General features: G+C 41.0%; 1 protein-coding gene across 1 annotated transcript in view; it reads right to left on the reverse strand.

The window, feature by feature from the left end:
• LOC122396800 overlaps positions 1–20,456 on the reverse strand; it is a 184,521-nt gene that overhangs the window by 17,363 nt on the left and 146,702 nt on the right. The window contains exons 5-7 of the mRNA XM_043395487.1: positions 15,437–15,498; positions 534–605; positions 238–441 (exon numbers count right to left, since the gene is read on the reverse strand). Of these exons, the coding sequence (XP_043251422.1) occupies positions 238–441; positions 534–605; positions 15,437–15,498 (338 nt within the window). The remainder of the gene's footprint in view (positions 1–237; positions 442–533; positions 606–15,436; positions 15,499–20,456) is intronic.

The raw sequence follows: 20,456 nt of genomic DNA on the forward strand, positions 1-20,456 counted from the left end.
TTTTGTACAATCTTCTGTTTTCAATAGAGTACAGAAGCCGACTGAAACTTTAGAGTCGAAACGTTTGAATCGAGAGTGAAAGTGAATTGAAAAACGATTGGAAATAAAGCGTTTATATCGCAATAAACGGGAAGGGTTACGACAGCGACGGATCGTTTGACGATTTTTACGCGTTCTCCGTAACTCGACGCCTTCCGTTCCACTCCAGGCTCAGAGGTCTAGTCATCGTACACTTACGTTCTTCAAGCTCTGCTCGCAAAAGGCGTCCAGCTTTGACTTCTCTTCCTCGAGAATCTGCATGTTCTTCAACTCTTTGTCCATAGCGAGTCCACTCTTGCTGGCGCCCCTTGACTTTTTCCTTTGCTTCTTCATCGTGGCTGCCGCTTTGCTGTACGTTTCGGACCTGGTCTTGTGCTGCTGAAGAAACTTTTTCTGTTCGCTCTGAGGAAAGAGTATTATTGCATTATTCAGGGCCCCGTCGGGTGACTGATATCCACGTCGAGGCGGGAGGGGTTGGTTTCGGGAACGCTTACCTGAACGACCTTGGTGTCTTTCTCCAGGTTCGTCTCGAGGGGAACCAGTAGGTCGACGTAGAACGCCTTCAGCTGAAAGCAAGCAAACGGCCGCGCTGTAGCGAGGTTCAAGAACTCGGAAGATTTTAATGCACGGAAGCACGGGGAGTGAACGCTAAACGAGCTTAGGTAATGAGGGACTTTTAACATTTTCCGTGCGGATGCGAAAGGGCTATCGCTACCTTTGTTCGCAACGCTGCCGACAACTTTACGAGCTTGTTGTCTGACCTGTTTCTAAACTGGATTCAACCCCGGGAAATGCAGTCGTGCTTTCCAGCCGGGGAATCTTTAAATTCTTTAGGTGCTTCAGCAAAGATAGAAATCTTGAAAAAGACTACGCAACAATCATGACAAATAATATAGATTTTGGAAAAATAGTTGACAATGGTTTGTATTTAAGGGATGAAAACAACCCTCGAAGTTGGAGATAGAATATATATTTTCTTAAACATCTATTCAGCCTAGAGAAATGGCGTATCTTTTGTACAATATTATTCTACAAACCACATTTTATTATAATATATAATTATTAATTGAAATATATTACAATTCATACAGAAATTGAATCTGTATCTTTTCCAAAAATATTTCACTCTTCATTCTTCCAATTTTATCAATATCACATATGAATTGCATAGTACATAAACTCACCCCTATTTTTCTAGCGTCAAATTCACTCAAAAAAAGAATTATTCCCATTCTTATGTAACAAATTTGCTCGCCAACGACGAGGGAAAAAATATTATAGAAAACGTAAACTCGTGTTTCTTAATTGGTGGACTCTGCCCATATCGGTTGCATGGTGAATTTATTTGAATCGTCTGACCATTTACGAAGTCGTTTGAACCGAGCCTCGTGCGCGATATTCGCTGTTATCTAATTTTGCCAAAAATTTCGAAAAGAGAAAAGAAAATGGACCGCTCGTAATAACAATCGAATACGTCGCGTTTGACGTTCCTGCGTCGCGGAGGGGTCAATCTGTCCGACTGTACGTTGAAATAAAAATCAGAAAATCCATCCGTCGAGGCTCGTCGGCGGAACGAAATCCGCGTGGCTGGTGTTGGCCGTGGACAAGCGACGGGACATGGGTTGATCGGATCATTTCTTTCGCGGCTTAATGGACATTGATTAGAGGCAGCATTTCGATCAGAAATACGTTTCCGCGAATGGGCAACCTTCTACCGCCGTAGTCGATCGCTGCCAGTGAAAAGCGACTGTGAAAGGGAAGAGAAATACGAGTTGAAGTGGCACTGTTGATGCGTTCGAAAGGGCCCGGTGCATCCTCGATGCATTTTGCACGGTCGAGGATCTCCCTCCAAGAGCACGCATGCTCGCGAATAAAAACTCCCGCTTCGTCTTCGAACGAACGTTCCCAGCTTGTTATTATCGGTTATAATTAGAGCACAGACACGATGGTGGCGAAGGTCTCGCGAGAAACTTTGAAAAGTTACCAAATCGTGACAGTTGTCAGCTGTTTAATAAACTTATTATTAATTATTAATTTCTTAGTACCTGAGCATAATGACAAGCTAAGACGTTGTCATTAAGGATTTTAAAGAAGCTTCTGATACCACAACACGTGGCTTATGCAGCTGAGACAGGACACAAATCATTCAGTTTCATCCACGTTCATTATTTTCTCTTATTTTTATTAACGAGCTCCAAAGCAACGTTTTCTATGTAAATTCCCCGCAGATGATTTAAAATTATTCTACGAAGTTATCCCTGAAGCCGAAATTCAAATTCCTCGATTCGATTTACATATACTTAAAACCTGATGCACAGTCAATAACCTCGAATCGAATATATCCATGTTCCATGTAACGAGATGACGTTTCTCTCGTCAGCGTCAATAAGGTAACTTCTTGATGAAATTTTTCATATTTTACATATCTACCATATCATTCATACACGTCACTATTTATTTCATTCGCCCCCTAATCTCTCATAATCTTCACAACTCGTTGGTATCCTGTAAATTAGAATATGTGAGAATCCTGTCACGAAAATTCTCGGGATTGTTTAGCAAATTTCTGCTCCCGTCTCCGGAGGAAAGTATTTTCAAGAATGAGGAAGATTTTTCGCCATCTCGAGAATTTCAGTGCACGTTGCGTATTATACACTCGTCTGCGTAAATTAATATACACGCAAAACGTTTCGTTGACTAGGAAAATAAATATTCACGACCCAACATCCAATTTGAAATTTAAAAATGTAAAAGAATACATTATATTTTATAAAAGCAGGGATAACACGAAACGGAAGAAATCCGTTTGTTTTTTTAACGTTTGCGACTAAATAAACATTTAAACGACGCATTGGTAAAGAGATTTCATTTACTATTTCTCATTTTCTCCGAGTAATGCTATTACAAGAATTGTTACTACTTATTTGAAGAAAATGTAGACATAAAATAGTTTTCTGTGTTATCCTCCAAAAATACCAATTGTAATATATTACTCCGGGCGACAAGATTCTCGTTCGAATAAACGAATAAATAAATAAATATTCGGGGTCCCCAAACGGCATGAAATATGTATAAACATCGATACTTTGCATTTACGCGAAAATATATTTGCCATCCGCGGTACGGTGGAATTCCCGACCTGTAAACAGCGTGTCTAAACAATTCGTAAACGATATAAAGTACTTGATGGAAACCAAACTTTAAAATCGTCGATGTAAAATATTTCGAAACAACATTATTCACGCATCGCGGACCGAACGCGAAACAAATCACGAATATTTTCCGCGGCGGTCTCGCGGCTCGAATCCCGCGTGTAACTCTTTTTGAAGCGTCGCGCGACCGATTTTATTTAGGCGTTTGACAGCTTTACGTTCAGGCTTTCTCGTCGCAGCATAGAAATACGCCGCGTTATTTATTCGCCGTGGCGTTTCTTTTTCTTCCGTCCGTGTTATTCCGCCTCTGCTCTTTTATTGTTTTGTTTACGAGCCGATCGAAAGCGAATTTGTCGAAAAACTTTTCCTCGCGGAAACTGTGCGCCCCTCCCCCTTCCCCTCCCATCCGGCAAAACCGCACGAAATTTCGTTCCCGTAAACGTGTTTTGATCCGCAAACTCTCGGATTTAATTAAGCACGTCGAGAGCCCGCTGCCCGCGAAAAAGCAGCGTGCAATTTTAATGCCGCGCGCGCGCGAAACTTTTACAACCGACTTTACGATCTGTTTCCGGGTTCAGCGTCGAGTTGCTTATTTCATTGTTCGCTCCCTTTTCACAGTTGCGAAACCGACGAAAGAGGAATCCGGTATTGCGCCTTTGTTCACCGCGCGATCCCGTGTCAGGTACGTACCGATTCGCGTTAAAAGCAGAAACTCGTGGCGTTTTTTTTACGGATTTTGGGATACAACGAGGAATAACATCGAAGGTAATAGCACGGAGTTGGATCAATGCGTTCGAACCATCGACGTTTGAAAACTGACCGAGAGACAGACGATTCTAAATTTCTTTTTTTTCAATACAGTAGGCTTCCTCTCGACGCGCGCTAAAATTCTCAAAAAGTGTCTTACACAGCATACTTTTCGAGTTATGGACGAGTGAAGAAAATGTTTACTATTCTTTCGTGCAGTTGCATCGTTGCAACAGATTCGAACGCGACAAGAATAATGCAATTGCAACTGTTGGAGGATTATAAATTTCTGGAAAGAAAATAGTTTAAAGTACTAGCAAGAAGAATGCTTGTTTTAATTCAGTGTGCTTATCACGCGCATAATATGATACATCAACTGTGCTCGATGATCGTATACATAATATTTGTAATTCTCCCGCGCAATTAATCGACCATTATTTCCATTATATATCAAATAACTACTCTACCAAATTGTCCGTTACATCATCGTTATAACATCATTGTTTCCACTGTGTAATTTAATTCGCTCGCCAGCTCATTAATTCTGTCCAATAATCCGACAGATTAGTAATGAATGAATGTCAAAATTTCGCCGAGCTACCAAATTAAGCCTGCAAACCGCATGTGTAATTAAGATTCTTAGTAATTACGCACGGTGTCCGATTTTACTACGAATTCCCTGTAAACCACTCGCTACCTAACTTATTTTAAAAAACACACACCAATAGTAAAACGATTGCTACACAAAAACTGTCTTTCGTCGAACTTTCTCAGTTCATTTCAGCTTCTCACTCTCCACACAAATATTCTTCCGTGCACCATGTTTATGCAACATTGACCCGAAACAAGAAGTAATTAAACCTTTAACAACCAGCTAAGTCCACTTTCACTTTCGTTATCGCTGCATATTAAATCCCTCGTCTCAGATAAACGTTGCGTAAATATTGCAAATAAGAACATTCCTATGGAAATCGAGAAGTGCAACGATAGAGATCAGTGTTTTAAAAAATATTTTGCGCCCGTTAATTGCGCCCCGTAATAATCCCAGGTGTTGATTTGTCGATTAAAATCGATGCTCGGATTAATTGGATGGAATAACTACGAGCGAGCCGCTGTAAATTCGCAGCGACGGTATCTTATTATCTATTGCGTCGTTCGTGTACTCGAAACAATAAAAAGGAAAACCGCTGATACGCGTGACTGGGGGGGAAACTCGCGAACCCAGGTAATGGATTCACGGTAACAGCGTTTTTCCAACGCAGGAATGCATCCGTTCGTCCAAAATGTTTCGACGTTGCGTTTCTCGGTGCCTGGTGCCAAGATTTCGCGCAGCATCCCGCCTCTCTGCTAACACTCTTTCTTCTGCCTTCTCCCGCGCGAAACGCGAGTTAAAGGATGGATCCGGGAACGCTGGGCTTTTCAAGACGGATGTGGAAATCCAGTATAAAAAGCCAGCAAAGTCACGGACCTTCCAAGCCGGCGAAGCGCCGGGGCAAACATCCCTGTCTCTTTCTCATTCTCCGGATCTCACCCTCTGTGTGCAAATTCGAACGGCTGAAAACTCGCGTCAGCGCCCACCGTAGCAGCCCCTTTTCACCTCCGCCCGCTCCACTACTCGACGTCTAGCGGACTGAACCGGATGGTTCGCTTTCATAGAGTCGAATCCTGGGCACTTCCGGGTCCCGTGCGTCAATGGGAACGTCTAACGTTGCGGAGCGCGAGCCCCGCCGTCCGCGTTTCAATATTCATTAGACGGAATACCGGGAAAAATTTCACCCCTTGTTATTCCCGCCTTTTCAGCTGGCCAGCCGACGTAACGCGGCGCGATAAGTGGCGACAGAGTTGATTTAATCCCTCACAATCGAATAGACGGACCGGTAAATAAGATCAAAGGTTTCTCTTTTTAGAGAACAACACGACCATCGTAAAATTGGGTGACGTTGCTGAGTTGTCTCCAATCTCTTGCAAATGGGTCATTGGATAATATATGAAGAAATGCCTTAAATATCGAGTCACAATTTTTAGTAGGAATCGTGTACATTTAAAATTACCTCTACGTGTTTAGTTTCAGTTTTGTTTATTTTTAAAGTCACAAACTATTTTGTGTTGCACAGAGTTGGGGATACTTTGCGTACCTGTCCAAGTTCCTGTGTGATCAGAGATTTTTAATTTTTAAAAAGAGCCCTCTGATCGAGGCTACCTTTGTAACCTTTGTAACTTCGTAACATTGCAAACTTTTTTACCTTCTTTTCACGTCATCTATTCGACTATTTAACACGTTGCAGCGGTTCTTTTTCCGTTGACTTTCGTATTTCCCAGCTCGTGTCAGTCACATTACGTAGAAGGCGGACACGAGGAAATAGCGACGTAGTATTTCAAGTAACACTCGGTTAATCTCGTTTAGGTAGTAGAGAAGTTACACATATTTCGCAATTCAATTCACGTCTGTCTTTATGGTAATTATCATACTAAAGAGGGAATTAGTGATAAGCTTTTCGCTTTAATCCCTTCGGCAAATCTGACTTAATGCAATTTGTATTACGCCAGTGAAACGGTTCTACCTGTGCAACGAGAGATTTCATGCGTCTTTGTCCTCGCACGAGCGCAGAATTCAACACGATATATGTGTTGGAACGATTCAACATTCTCTGCATTCCCGATTTTCAGAAAACACAATTAGCGGAAATTAGTACTGTTCTACGGGAACATTTAGTATCTTTATCGTATTGTAAATTTACCGTAGATTTGTACAAGAATAAAATCATTGCGAAACGACAAATCTGAGAATTTCAATGGATGCTATATCTCATAATCTCTAAACGATCATTAAGTTTCAATTTCCATTCATAAATTGTTGATACAAAGCCACAAAAGTATCGTTTAAATGAAAATTCAGCAATCATATCAAATCAGTTAGCTATTAAAATAAATGAGTAAACATCCAGAAGCAAATAAAAATGCTGCATTAAAATTAATATTACACGTTTTCTACCTTCGTTAACATTTAAATGGAATTTAATACTATAAGAAAATATGAGAAACTTTTACACTTCTTCTACGCTTCGATAAAAATTCATACTCTTAAATTCAATATCGCGCATGATATTCGGTTCCAATTTATTTCGTTCGACTTCCATATGCACGGAGGAGTTTTTTAAGAGCGTCCCCGTCAACGGTTTCGATTGGATTGCCACGTCTCGCGACGCCGTTCGCGATAAAAAGGTAAAACAAGGCATCGACGATTGGCTCCCTTCCAGCAGCGGAGATCCTTCGGCAACCAGGGAAACAAAAAGCCTCCCGTATTATACCTTTCGCTTGGCAAAAAACCGGCGACTTTGTAATATATCGGCACGCTCCTTTCGCTGATTCATATCGCCGGGACTCGCTCGTCCAAAAACCGATTAACGAGATTACGAAAACGCGGCAGCAGGCCTCTCTAGGTGTCTGTTCGCTGGAAAAGTGTCGCGTAACGTCGAGCATCGATCATTGAAACGGATACGACAAAGGTGCCAGTGTTTATAATGAAGTTCGTCCTGGTATCTTGGAAACTTTTACTTTTCCGCGGAGTTTGCAGACGCGCGGAACTTCCAGACGTTCGCGACAAGTTCGGGAGGACGCTTTGAAACCTTTCAGAAACGGCGATCATTAAATTCGCGACTTGTTGCTGGAAGGGTCACTGTCGACGACCCTTTCATTTTCATCTACGATTATTCCAATACAGATACAAGCTGAAAAAATGAAACAAGATTCGAAACGAAGTTCCTAGAGAGTCTTGTTCTTTAAATGTAATTTTAAATTGATTTTGAAAGAAATGTATTCACACTTTAACAATTTTTATTTGATTTAAATGCTTTAACGCGCATTCTTTAATCGCTGCACGGAGAAGCTGACGATCTCGAATTTGAGTAATGATTTTGCTCCCCTGGATTTTTTTTTTCACGCAGGATCAAAGAAATATATTTTTAACATCGAACAAACAAGCAGTCAAGTCGTTTTGTACGTGAAGAATGGTTCGATTGAAAAATTTCCATAGGGTCGTTGTGAATATCCATCATTGAACACCATGGAAGACCCTCCCGCGTCGCGACCTTTCACCGTGACCCATTGGATTCATCTTTAATCTGCGCGAAAGGGTCCATCGGCCCTTCCTCTTTTCGCAGACGATCGTTTCAGCGAAACGCAATGGCTTCAAAAGGTTCAAAAGGTAATGCGAGCCCGCTCGAATTTGAGCCAGACCACTCGAAGGATTCATCTTCGTTTCGTACCCCTTTCTCTATTCTATGAAATCCTTTCTCTCGCCACTTCGGCAATCCACTTAAGAACATAAAGCTGCTCAGCGGGCGAATGTTTTCTTTCTCGAGATGAGGCTTCCAAAATCGGAAATAGCAAACCCCCCGAAAGCTTCGCGTATGATCGATGGAAATGCCTCGACCCTGTCCTCGATCGTAAATCATTGTCGTGGTTTCACGAACGATCCCTCCGTTTCGTGGAGTTCCGACAACTTCCACTTAAGAAGGGGCCAAGGAACAAGGGAATTCGCAAGTGTCGACTTAGGTCTATGATAAAATTTTAGCGGCTGTTCATTGTGAAATAAATAATGTGACAGATCTGCGGTTGTTATAGATGCAATATCCACCGTGACCATCAGAGCGTAAGAATGCGTTTTGACGGGACAAGCGAAGCGTTACAAACTCTCGTCCACCGCGAGGAGACGAGAAAAATTCTTATCTGAAAGATAAATAGCTCTTGATTTGATTTAAAATATTTCAACCACATTGATACTCAAAGTCAAATGAGCATATATAATTTAGAAGTTAATCCAGACTCTTCTACCTTAAAAGTACCTCCAGATACTTAAAAGTATGCAAAGTCCTGAATCGTGATACTAGTCAAGCCCATACTAACATATCTGGGCATATTAGTTCCGGAGATATGACATATTTTGTTTCAAGTCGAGCGTCAAAGTAAACTTCAAAATAAACATGGAAAATAACATAAATTAAAATAGTTTTTACATTCATCAGATAGGGGATGAAACACCCTTTAAAATGAGCGTTCGAACGAGTCGATAGCTTTATTAGTTCCGGAGATATAGCGATTTTAATTTCAAGTCGACGCGGTGGCTAGTTTCGGAGATATAAGGGTCCGAAGCTTTGTTTACTACGGCCTTGTCAAGGCCGTTGGCCGCACGTGACCGTAGTAAATAGTAAACGTGACGTCACTCATTCATTCGGTCAGTGGGTCAACGTGCGACAAGGAGGTCCGACGCGACGCGTTAGACGAAGACAGCGATAGTCGAATTAAGAAAAATTACCTTTTACATAAATTACGATATCTCGAAAACGGAAAGTCCGATCGGCAAAAACAAAAACGCATTTTAAAGGGGAGGCTTTACCGCTGCTAATGATTGCTTAATAATAGAGAAAACACTAGTAGTTTCGGAACTGCACGCATCTAAAGTTTTACTATTTTTAATACGCGTTAATGGGCTTTCGTAAGGCGCTGAGCGAAATTTAAAAAATTACCCCTTCATATAAATTACGATATCTCCAAAACGGAGTGTCCCATCGACAAAAACCAAAAGCCATTTTAAAGGGGAGGCTTTACTTCTTCCAACGATGCCTCAATTATTAATAAAACACTAGTAGTTTCCGAACTGCACGCATCTAAAGTTTTAGTATTTTTAACACGCGTTATTAAATCGTTCTAAGACGGATAGAAAGATAGCGAGATTTTCTATCAAATTTTCTCCGGTCTTTTAAGTATAGAAACGTTATTATATTACAAGGTATCACGCTACCGTAACGAACCTCGATAGCTAATCTGAGAAGAATTAAAGTACTTCGCAACAGTGGGATCTCGAGATAACTATTTAAGCTGGTTTCATTCAGTAATTACACGGCGAAAACAAACCTGAAACCTCCCTGCCTGGGAAACGTCCTTCCATGGCAGAGGAAGATATCGACCACTAAATTATTAGTTTGTGGCAACCAAAAATATCTTATAAAAACGAAAGTAAAAAAACAATTATTTTACTTAATTTCCGAGGTATGAAACATTGTATTTCTTCTTAATCGCCTAATTATTGGGTCAGTTAGCCTGCGCTGTTCCACGAAAGTCGAGAATCGTATCAAAGTCGTGCGATAGATCGAAAACGCGGAAAATCCACTTCGTTGGAACTCGACGAGCACGAAAGCGTCATTAGTATGTTCCGGGGAAGAAAGAGTTCGAGATCGAGTTTCCGAGAGGGGGGAAAACTGCGTCAACGTCGTCTCATTAGTCGTTACAGGCAAGTTCCGAATAATCCGCGGGTGCATTCTCGTCATTCCGTTGAACTAGGTCGACAGCGTGGCTGGAAAAGGTTCGACGCGCCCGGGCTGATAGTTTTCATCGCTGGTCGACTTTTCCTCTGGGAAGTCGCTCGTACGTTCCGAAAGTAACTACGTATCGAGCCGGGCTTCCGTGCTTTTTCTCTCGTCTCCCGTTTTTCCCACGCTGCCACGCCAGTGATCGCGGCTACGAATTACACGTCACAGGGACCATAACTCAAAAGTTTCCCTCTCGCAACGCTCCCCGGAGAAACAAACGGGGCCATTCGACCCGGCAACACCCGATCAATCGACGACGGGTACTTTTTTCTAACAATGAAGAGGCAACAAAAATGGTCCAAGCGACACCAGACGTTTCATCAACTGTTTTTTTCGTTCTCTCCGCCACGGAAGCTAATGAAACTAACGAGAACGAATATTCCGCTGAAAATTCGTGAAATCGAATAATTGGCTGTTCCTCCTATCGTCTCTCGCATCGGCCAATTGGTAATATTATGTTTTTATGAATTACACGATCGCATGCGCTCGTAGTAGCAACGATAACGAGTAGAACCTTTCGAAATTGAAAGTTATTAAAAGAAACTTTTATCGCGGAATCTCCGTTATCCGAAATGCTCAACCATCCGATCGATTTATTTATTATTCGAATAGTGATATAATTCGTAAAATAAAAAATAAAAATTAATTTAACCGAATTGGGAATTTTCCATGCATTCTTAAAATCAAGGAAAGGGTTTAGGGACTAAATATTCGTATTCGACAAAAAATTTAGAAAAATCTGTATCAGATTAATATGATCGTATCGTTAGTTAACAACCACGAAGTTCATACGTGTAATAATAGATAGTTTTACTAAAGCTGTTCGAGTAAAGGGATATTTCGGTCGAGAAATATTCAAAAGGATTTTTTCTCATTACAGACGTAATAGCTATCTGCCCGTGGCCTTGAAGACTGAGAGCCAATTTGACCTCCTTCCATTCCCAGCCCCTGGTGTTCTTGTTTCAGCCACCGCTTGCTCGATCGTCTTACATCGTAGTCGATTTTTAGTCGCGAAGAAAAATGCGATAATGCGTCTGAAGCTTTCCAGGTATTACCCTTCTAAATTGAATTAGTCCCGTCGACCAAGAGGAAGGGAACGGCGTCGTTTATCTTAGACGGCTGGTCGAGCGCAGCGGGGGTAGATATTGACGATAAAAAACACCCTGAACGTCCAAGAGTAGACGAAAAATTAAACGTTCGAAGCTATCGATGATTTTCCAATCGGTGCAGAGTTAACTTCTTTAAAATTGATTAAAACGAAATAAAAAAATGTTTGAGAATACATTAGACTTCGGTATTAACTTAGACTTTTAAAAAATCTGACTTTCAAGTTTAAATATTCTGGCAAAAATTATTTACGTTTACAATCCTAGAAAATATTTTTTTTTGTTTTCTGATTCGATCAAACACCATATTTGAAGGTTCCTATTTACTTGTCAACAGTATTCGGGTCTATGTTTCAAAATTCGACCAATCTGTACGCAGTAGGTCACTTTTGGCCTGTTATTTCGACATTTTTCGAATACCCTGGCCTTTTATGTATTTTTTACAACACCAGCCGACAATTTTTCGCGCAGAAAGGCTTTCTGTAACCAACCCCTACGTGATACCTTTTTTTACAATTTGTTAAATACATACACACGGCAGTTCAAAGTCCAGCAGTCGCTGTTTCTAGATTTTTTTACGTACCGTGTAAAAAGAAAAACAAATACAAATAAAAACGAATTTATTACGATTGCTATGGTAGAATAAATATTTGTATCGGCGTACTCGATCACCAGATTTTCCATACGTGTGTCGACGACTTCGTGGAAGCAATCGATTCTGATAACTCTCGGCGACCGCAACCCTAATCTCGTTACTTCCAGCGCCCCCCTTGTCGTTCGTCTTTAAACCCATAAAACTGATTCAACGACTGGACCAAATTGTTCCTCCACTGTATATTTCCACGCGATTAGGCTTGGCGAAGGAGGTGCGAGGCTAGGGTAGCGCGAAAGGACATCTTTACGAATGTTGCCAGACGAGACCAACGTCTGACGTAATCTACGGGAATGGGGGATGAAAAAGAAGGCGAAACGCGAGGAAACCAGAGGGTAAAGGGAGATAGCGAAACGACGTGTGCGCGTCGGACCGAGACAACGACCTTTAGTGCGTGAATGGCTTCGGATATGCGTTTCCTATAATATACGAGGCGCGGTGGAAACAGTCTCGAGGCCGAGGGACCCCGCGAGAAGTGCAGAGAAAAGGGAACACAAGTTGGGAGACGTGCGTGGAAACCGTAAACAGAAAACATGAACCGAAAGGAAAGCGTTCGCGACGCACAGAGAAGAAAGTTTCCAATTATTCCGACCAGGGCGAATTATCTGCACGAGCTTTGTTCAACCATCGTGAATCCGTAAGAGCGAAAGAAATTTAAATTCTTGACGCTCGCCTAAATTTAGTATAGTCGTACAAAAAAATTCGTCCCTCGATTCGACTGGACAACTCAAGCTGGAAAGACACGTGTTTTTCTAATATACTATTTGCTACTTTTTTAATAACGTATCTTCAAAGTCGACGAATCTTATTCTCATTGTCCCTATTTTCTATTATTTCAGCAGTGAAACTTTCATAATAAATGTATTTCGTTTTTTTCTTTCATTAAATAATTATCAAGCAGAATTAATGTTAACAGTGTCAATGATCGTTCGTAAGCTTGTTTCGAAGGATTTATGCACTTTTAAAGCGAAATACAATTTTTCTAGATCGCAGTTTTCGAACACGAAGAGGCACAGAGGCAAAGAGTAAACCATTCGATATCCGAGGGTCTCCGTGAACCGTGGCTTCCAGGAGCTGTAAAACGTCGGTCGACGAAGCAACAAATTACTTCCTAGGTGTCAGTGGCGGAAGTTATCGACCACGGTCACGTAAGAAACAATTAGTTCGGTCGAATCCGAGAATGGTCGATCCGCGTTCCCAGCGGAGCGGTTTCCACGTCTGCGGGCGGTCGTCGGGCAAAGTATGGGTTTACTCGATACGGTGGCCGCAATTCCGCGAGAACACTCGGGCAATAACGGCCCTCCGTTATTGCCGGAAACATTGTTCTTCGTTCGCTTCGAAAGACGCGCCCCCGCCGCGCGGGCTACGGGGGATCAAAGGGGCTCAATCTTCGAAACTTTAACGTTCCCCGGAAAACGATGCCGGCGACGACTCCGGGTGCACCGGAGGATCGCTCATAACGGCCACGGGGATCATTGTTGGGAATATTCTCCATAAAGGAGAACAGGATCACGCGACGGGAATATATTTCGACGGGCGTGGGCGGTACGCCGGGCAAAACGCGAAAGCTACGCGAGGATAAACAGGCCGAAGGCACGATCCTCGCGACGCGCATTGTTACGATCCCGCTTGGCGTTGTTAACCAGAAAATGGAAACTGTTACGTCGCGGGATGCAATGACATTACGTCTTTGGGAACATGGAGATTTCTAAATTATTAATATTTCACATTACGATGCATTTGAATAGCACTAAGCTATTATGAAAGTGATAATATAAAAATATCTAAAGAATTCCTGAACTCAAATCGTAGCTCCATTAAATCTGTGAGAGTGAACAATATTTACCTTTGAAAACATGAAGGTATTTGGATAGTATCAAGAAATTTTGAGAGTAACAATGTGAGATGCTCAAAAAGAATATCCACGGAGTAAAATGACTCGATTGACCCGTCATATTTCTTGGAACGTAGCGACGATCTGACCTATCCTTTAAATTCCGCCGCGTGTGATCCAAAGTTCGCGGCAGACATTCTGGAGATGAGATTTTTGGGAACACAGGACTCGGTATCGCGGCCGTCCGCAGAACGAAATCGTAATAACGCGTCCGTACGGTCTGGAACGAATTTTCACCCTCAAAAGAGACGTTCGCAAGTGCGTAATGTCGCTCCTAAGGCAACAGAGGGTCGCGCGAGGATCAAAGAGATTTTCATGTGTTTCTGGACGACGGGTAGAAAAAGATACGAAGATCCAGCGGTAACGAGAACGACGCAAAGGAGGAACGAAGTTTGCGATTAGAGAAGAAGAGAACGAGATACAGGGTACGCGGGGGGATAAATGACCAAAACTCTCTTTTAACTTTCCAATTAATATTCCGTCGGGGTTGAAACTTCCGTGCCGAATCCGCCGCCCCGTGCATCTCGGTTTCTCGCGCGCCCCGCATAAATCTCCCCCGCCTTTAATTGCGTTGGCCGCGGTCGTTTATTTAAATAATTCGAACGCGAACAGTCCGCGGGCCGCCCGAGGGACGATTTATTCCTGGTGCTCCTTGACACCATCCTTGGTATTGGCCACCTAAGCTCGTTACGAATGTCCGCCCTCCTGCGAATCGTTCTTATGAACTATTCAGGTTTGATTTTCAAGGGTTGCCGCCCGCGACTCGATGCAATTTATCTCGGGGAAATCTACAAGGGTCGCGGAGGATACTTCGAAATGCACGAGTAGCCTGTGGGAGGATTTGTATGACCCTGTAACAGCGACTCTGCAAAGAATCGAGTAGCGTGATGCGATTAAAAATTGAAAATATTTCCCTTAATCCTGTGGTCTGTGCACCGTTTGGAAAACAGAACCGTCCATTTCACTTATTTCGATGTCCTCGTGAATATTTTCTTGGCAATTAGAAATGATAATAATCAAGTATTATTCTTGAAGTAGATCGTTTTTAGTTTCTAATTCATCTTCGATTTCATATAAAATTGTTTATATAATATATTTTTAATTTAATTCCAAATAATTCTTCAAACGCAGACTATTTAAGATTGTGATTTGTTTTACGAATACATCATAAATATAAAAACGTATTGATTTTAATATATGTAAGACTTGATAACTAGAGAGAAGCCTCATGATTATGAAACTCGACATCAACAATTCATGATGTGTCAGACATTTTTTAATTAAATTTAAGCCCTAAATTAAGTGTCTCCAAATTGTTTCCTGTTCCACGCGAAATCCAATTTCCATACGAAATAATATATTGTTAATCGAGGACTCGAACCCTGGAGAAATTCGATTCGCGTTGGGCGTTCGAACGAGCGAACGTGTCGCGTTTAGAAAATTCTGATACGCAATTTCGCTGCATGGATGGTACTCACGATATTCATTTCCTGCTCCTGGATCTCCTTGTACACCTCGACGATCCTCATCAGCGCGAATCCTGTAACACAAAGCGTATTTCGATCGGTTTCGAGCGGCGTCTCGCTAACAACACGCAAGCAGGGATTCGCGTCGAAGCCCGTCGGAGCTTTCGCGGTTAAAACTTTCGTCCTGAATTATTCAGACGTGGCTGGGTGTCGTCGATACTTTAATCCACGCTGCTGATGGCAAGAGGGAGAGAAAGAGAGAGGGATAGAAAGAGGGGAAAAAGGGGGTGTTGAAACCGAAGAGACCGCGGGCGTTACGAAGCGTCGCATTCCAGTGGTTGCGGCTGATTTTCAAGCGACTTTACGCGAAAAGCTCCCGAAAGCTCCGCTAAAGCACGCGTCGGAAAAAAAGAAGAAAAATTTTGAATAAAAAAAAACAACAACGAAAGGAACAACGGAAAACCGCGATCGCGACGCTTCGCAGAAGTCGTGGCGCGGGACTACGACAAAAGTTTCGTGTTCCTGGCCGGTCTCGCGAAAACTTTTCCGCCTTTCCCGCAATAGTTCCACCTCCGAAAGAGGTCCCTGGGCTCTGGAACAAACATTCTGACGCCACGTTTGCTCGGTACGTTACGTATGTATGAACCGTGGAAGGAATGCGATGAAGAGTTTCGGGGTGAGAATAATTTCAGAGATACTTTTTCGCGAGAGGGAAAAGAACGTGTTGCGAGGTCGGAAGCGAGTTGTTTACGAGGGAGAATACCCAGGAAAAAGGTAATTACCTTACTACACTTAGGTTCATTTTACGGTTATTTTATGTGCAATATACGGTTAAGGTAACTACACCCTATTCAGACAGCGGACCAATTATCGCCGCGTTTGCATATTTTCTACCGTGGCTCTCAAATTCTGGGGCAATTGTGTATTGACAGAACCATCTATAGAAAAGACAAGTTACTCTTTCAATTCTTTCGCATAATTTTAAATCTCATCCAAAAAATTTATACATATTTGCTACATTACACTTGGTTTTATTCTATTTTAGTTGTTTAATCCTTTGATCTGGTCTTTCAGTTTGTGTTCTTACGTGGAAGATGTTGGAAAAGTCTCTACAGTATTCCATAGTGGATTTTATACAATGTTCAAATTTTAAAGCAATTCATTCAGTAATATGTTTTTAATTTTTTATGTATTATATTTCATATTTATATTATTTTTGATTAAAGCATTCATACGTTGAAAATTATTGAGGCGAATAAAAGTTAATAACAAACTTTAGTTTCAATAGCCTGAATATTATGCACAATGACAAACTTTTATTTATTGAAAACATTTAATTACAGCTCAAATGAGAATCAAGCGTTTTATAATAATTACTAATTACGTCACGACGGCTCGATCTCATTAATTACAGTCTAACCACTACACACTTAACGTTATGTTTCCATATCGAAATGCTGACGGGAATTCCTGTTCCTTCTGGGCATCCACCAAGTTACGATGACGCGTGAGCGAAAAATTGCACGGCGTTGAACAAGATGGAAATATAAAAAGGAGTAAAAGATCCTCGAGTTGGATCGACTAATTAAACTTTTAATTAAGTTAGATGAACGTCGATCACGTATAAGTTTAAATTAGTTTATTAAGGTATCCGAAATAAAATTCAAGAAACTTTCTGCCCAGCCAGGGAATGGATTCTGGTTTCTGGCATTATCTGTCACATAGAAATTCATTGGAATCCAGTTCTCGTGTAGTAGAATAAATGAAGTAGAAACGAATCGTAGCGCATAAAATCTGAACGATAGATCAACACTTGTAGCCGTCTCATTGCTTTTTTAAATGTTTAATTAACGCTGGTATTAAATTTCCGTGTTCCAGTTGCGGCTTCTTTTCGAGAATGCGCTGTTTCGCTAATGCTCCGTTCAGTGAATCTTTTTGCATCCCTCTCGTCCTTTTGCCTCTACGTCAACGTCAGCTTTAATGTAGAGTCAAGATACATTTGCCTTCATTTTTTTTCTCCTAGCGCATAAATACTTCAACGTGACTCGACTAAACCCATAGAACGGTTAATATCTCATTGTCAGATGCTAGTCAGGTACCATTTTCAAGTTCGCTTTAAATCCATCTAGGAAACTAATACCATTGCTTGGATCCTTAAACAATTCCTACTCCATGCGATGGAGTTAAAAGAGCTATTTTAATAATCGACACAAGTTGGAATTTTTTTACTTTGTTTAAACCATCTTGTATGTAATTTGCATGCAAATATTATAAGAATTATATTTCTGTTTTAAACGAGGGCTCTAAGGGATTAATTTTATTTTAATTTTATTTATGGTGTCTGCTTAATTTGTATATGTTGCATACGTAAAAAGATGGCAGGAATAAATCGTTGGTGAGAGGGTCATGAAAGTACAATGGAAAGGATCAAGAAGATCAAAATCTTGTCAAGGACTTGTCTCTTCAGTCCCCTTCAATTCTGGAGTTAATATATGTGGAACAGGGGTTACCCAGTGGGACTTCTCGACATATGGGATTTTCTTTCCCCCGTTACATTTAACCTCGTATGAACCATAGAGGGCTTCGTCCTTGTAACGAATATACCCAGACAACTTGGCTGAAGCTCTCCAAGCAAGAGGCTTCTAAAACTAATTAATAGGCATGCATTAAGCGCACGTGTTTTATTGCAACCGCGAATTTGAAAATATTTTTAAAACGAAGAACATAAATGGTAAATTTTAATCAGACAATATAAATGATACGACTATTGTAAAATCATATGACAAATGTAAACTTTGGTTACTGTATGAAATTCGAGTTTAACGTCAGATTTGCAAGACATATGTTACAATTTGACTAAATAGAAATTTTTAAATAATACCAACAGAAGCTACTACTTTGTCAATGACAACAAAAGAATTAGAAAAGAATAGAACTAAATCGACACGAGTTTAAGACATTTTCGATAATTTAAGACTGATTGCACAATGAAGATGAAAAATTGTATTTATAGTTGTAACGAGTTGCATAATGGAACTATTGCGTTAAAAATCTTCCAAGCTTGGTATCCCCTCAATTTCGTAAACTTCCTGCCCCATCCTCGTGCACCGTGCCAGCCTATCATCTTATCAGAGTCATCCATAACGAATATAATATTCATGAATCACTCCTCGAGGACTAAATCGACGATGCACCCCAGTGCGACAGTTACGCTGGCTGAGAACGCGTCGCTGGCAAACCACCTCCAACACACAGCCTCAACACAGTTTCAAGATCACAGGCGGGCCGCAAAGCCACAAGATCTTTGCTCTTCCGTATTAACATTCACGTCGACTAGACGACAGCTACTTACCATTCCTGGTTTCATCAGACCGTCGGTGAATCACCAGCCACGAACGAACTCTCGATTAACGATTGTGTTTCCCCGGGATTATTTGTTTCCCGGCGTTTGGGAGATCCAGGAGCCGGTTCGTGGAAAGACACGTTCGAAAAGTCTCGAGAATCTCAATAATTTATAACAGAATCAACCGTTACGTGCATCGTATTTTTCTTGTAATCAATTATATAAAGGAACGAGGAGAGAAACAATAGTGCAAACGCTGAGAAACTTCTTCGAACGCCAAGAAATAAAGTAACTGATTTAAACACGATGTTTGAGTAAAAGAAATTAATAATATTAATGTTAAAACGGATCGTTTCGAGGAAAGAAAATGAATGAAAAATAATAGCTTTGATCTATCATGGAACAAACTACAAATCTTTGATTGCAAACCAGTGTACGATGTAACGATGTACAGGTGGAAAATAAAAATTGCATAGGAAATAGATATAAATTGACTAAGGGTTAGAAAATCTCGAGAATTGTTGATTCGAACACGGGGACGGGGGAAGATCGAGAATCGAGTGGCGCGTAAGTTCGAAGGCGAGAAGAACAGCTAAACGCTGAAGGTGCACCTAAATCGAGAGGGTTGAAAGGAAAGGCAGTAGCTAGGAGTGGCACGTACGAACACAAAAGAGGGAGAAACCAAGCAGACAAAGGGAACGCGAGCTATCTAAGCGTTCCAGCAGAGTATCTCAGCAGTACAATATCGTAATCCCCGCCATACGTAAAGCTTCGAACGGGGAATCTCGTTTACATGTAAGTCCGCTGTATACTTCAGCCGACTGTGCACGCGTAGACGTCTGTATTGGTAGATTTGCAGAGTCTAAGAAGAAAAGCAGCAGTGATTTCTGTCGTTTGTAACGTGTAAAGAGACTCGTGAAAATTCGAAAAATACACCAGGCGATCGCGAGGTAAAAATTCCAAGGAAAGATTGAAGCTACGTCGAAACAAAAAATGTACATTTTAAGAAAATATTAAACGTTAAGATTTTTTCAGCATGCAAATTAATTCGAACAGAAAAGAGGCATATTGTAATGTAAATTGTAATAAATAAAATATATTTAATATTTGGTAAATATGTGGCATTATATTCTACTTATTCCTTGTATTTATTTTGTATATACATATTTTGCACATTTTGACGTACTATACTTGCATAAAGATTCACAGTTTTCTCTCGAGTAGAGAATGTATAATAGGCGTTTAAAATAAGAACAAGACTCAGCATTGAAAAATACCTAACAGACACAGAACGATAAATTAAATAACAAGTTACCTAACGAGTGACGCGTATACAGAAGAAAACATCATCTGGAATTATTCTGTTTAATCCTTAAGTGAATTATTAGTATATTTATTATATGTATAAATGCTTTAAAGGAAAGTTGATTTCCATTTACCAATTTGATAAAAATTAACATTAAGTGAAATAATTCAGTTGGAATTGAGAGTCCAAAACACAGATAAAAGAATTGAGATCAGAAGGTGAATGATTGCCCTTTTTGATCCTTAACGGGGCCAATTTACGTCGAAAACTGGTAGTTCGCGCTGTACGCGACACAGACGGAGTTCCAGTGGGCACATTCGCGTACATAGGTGTCAGTAATTTTGACAGTACGGGGCGGGGGGGGGGCATGTAACGCGGCGTAA

This window comes from Colletes gigas, unplaced genomic scaffold (assembly GCF_013123115.1).
Source record: "Colletes gigas isolate AHSC1104 unplaced genomic scaffold, ASM1312311v1 Colletes_gigas_Sc00008, whole genome shotgun sequence".
Classification (NCBI taxonomy): domain Eukaryota; kingdom Metazoa; phylum Arthropoda; class Insecta; order Hymenoptera; family Colletidae; genus Colletes; species Colletes gigas.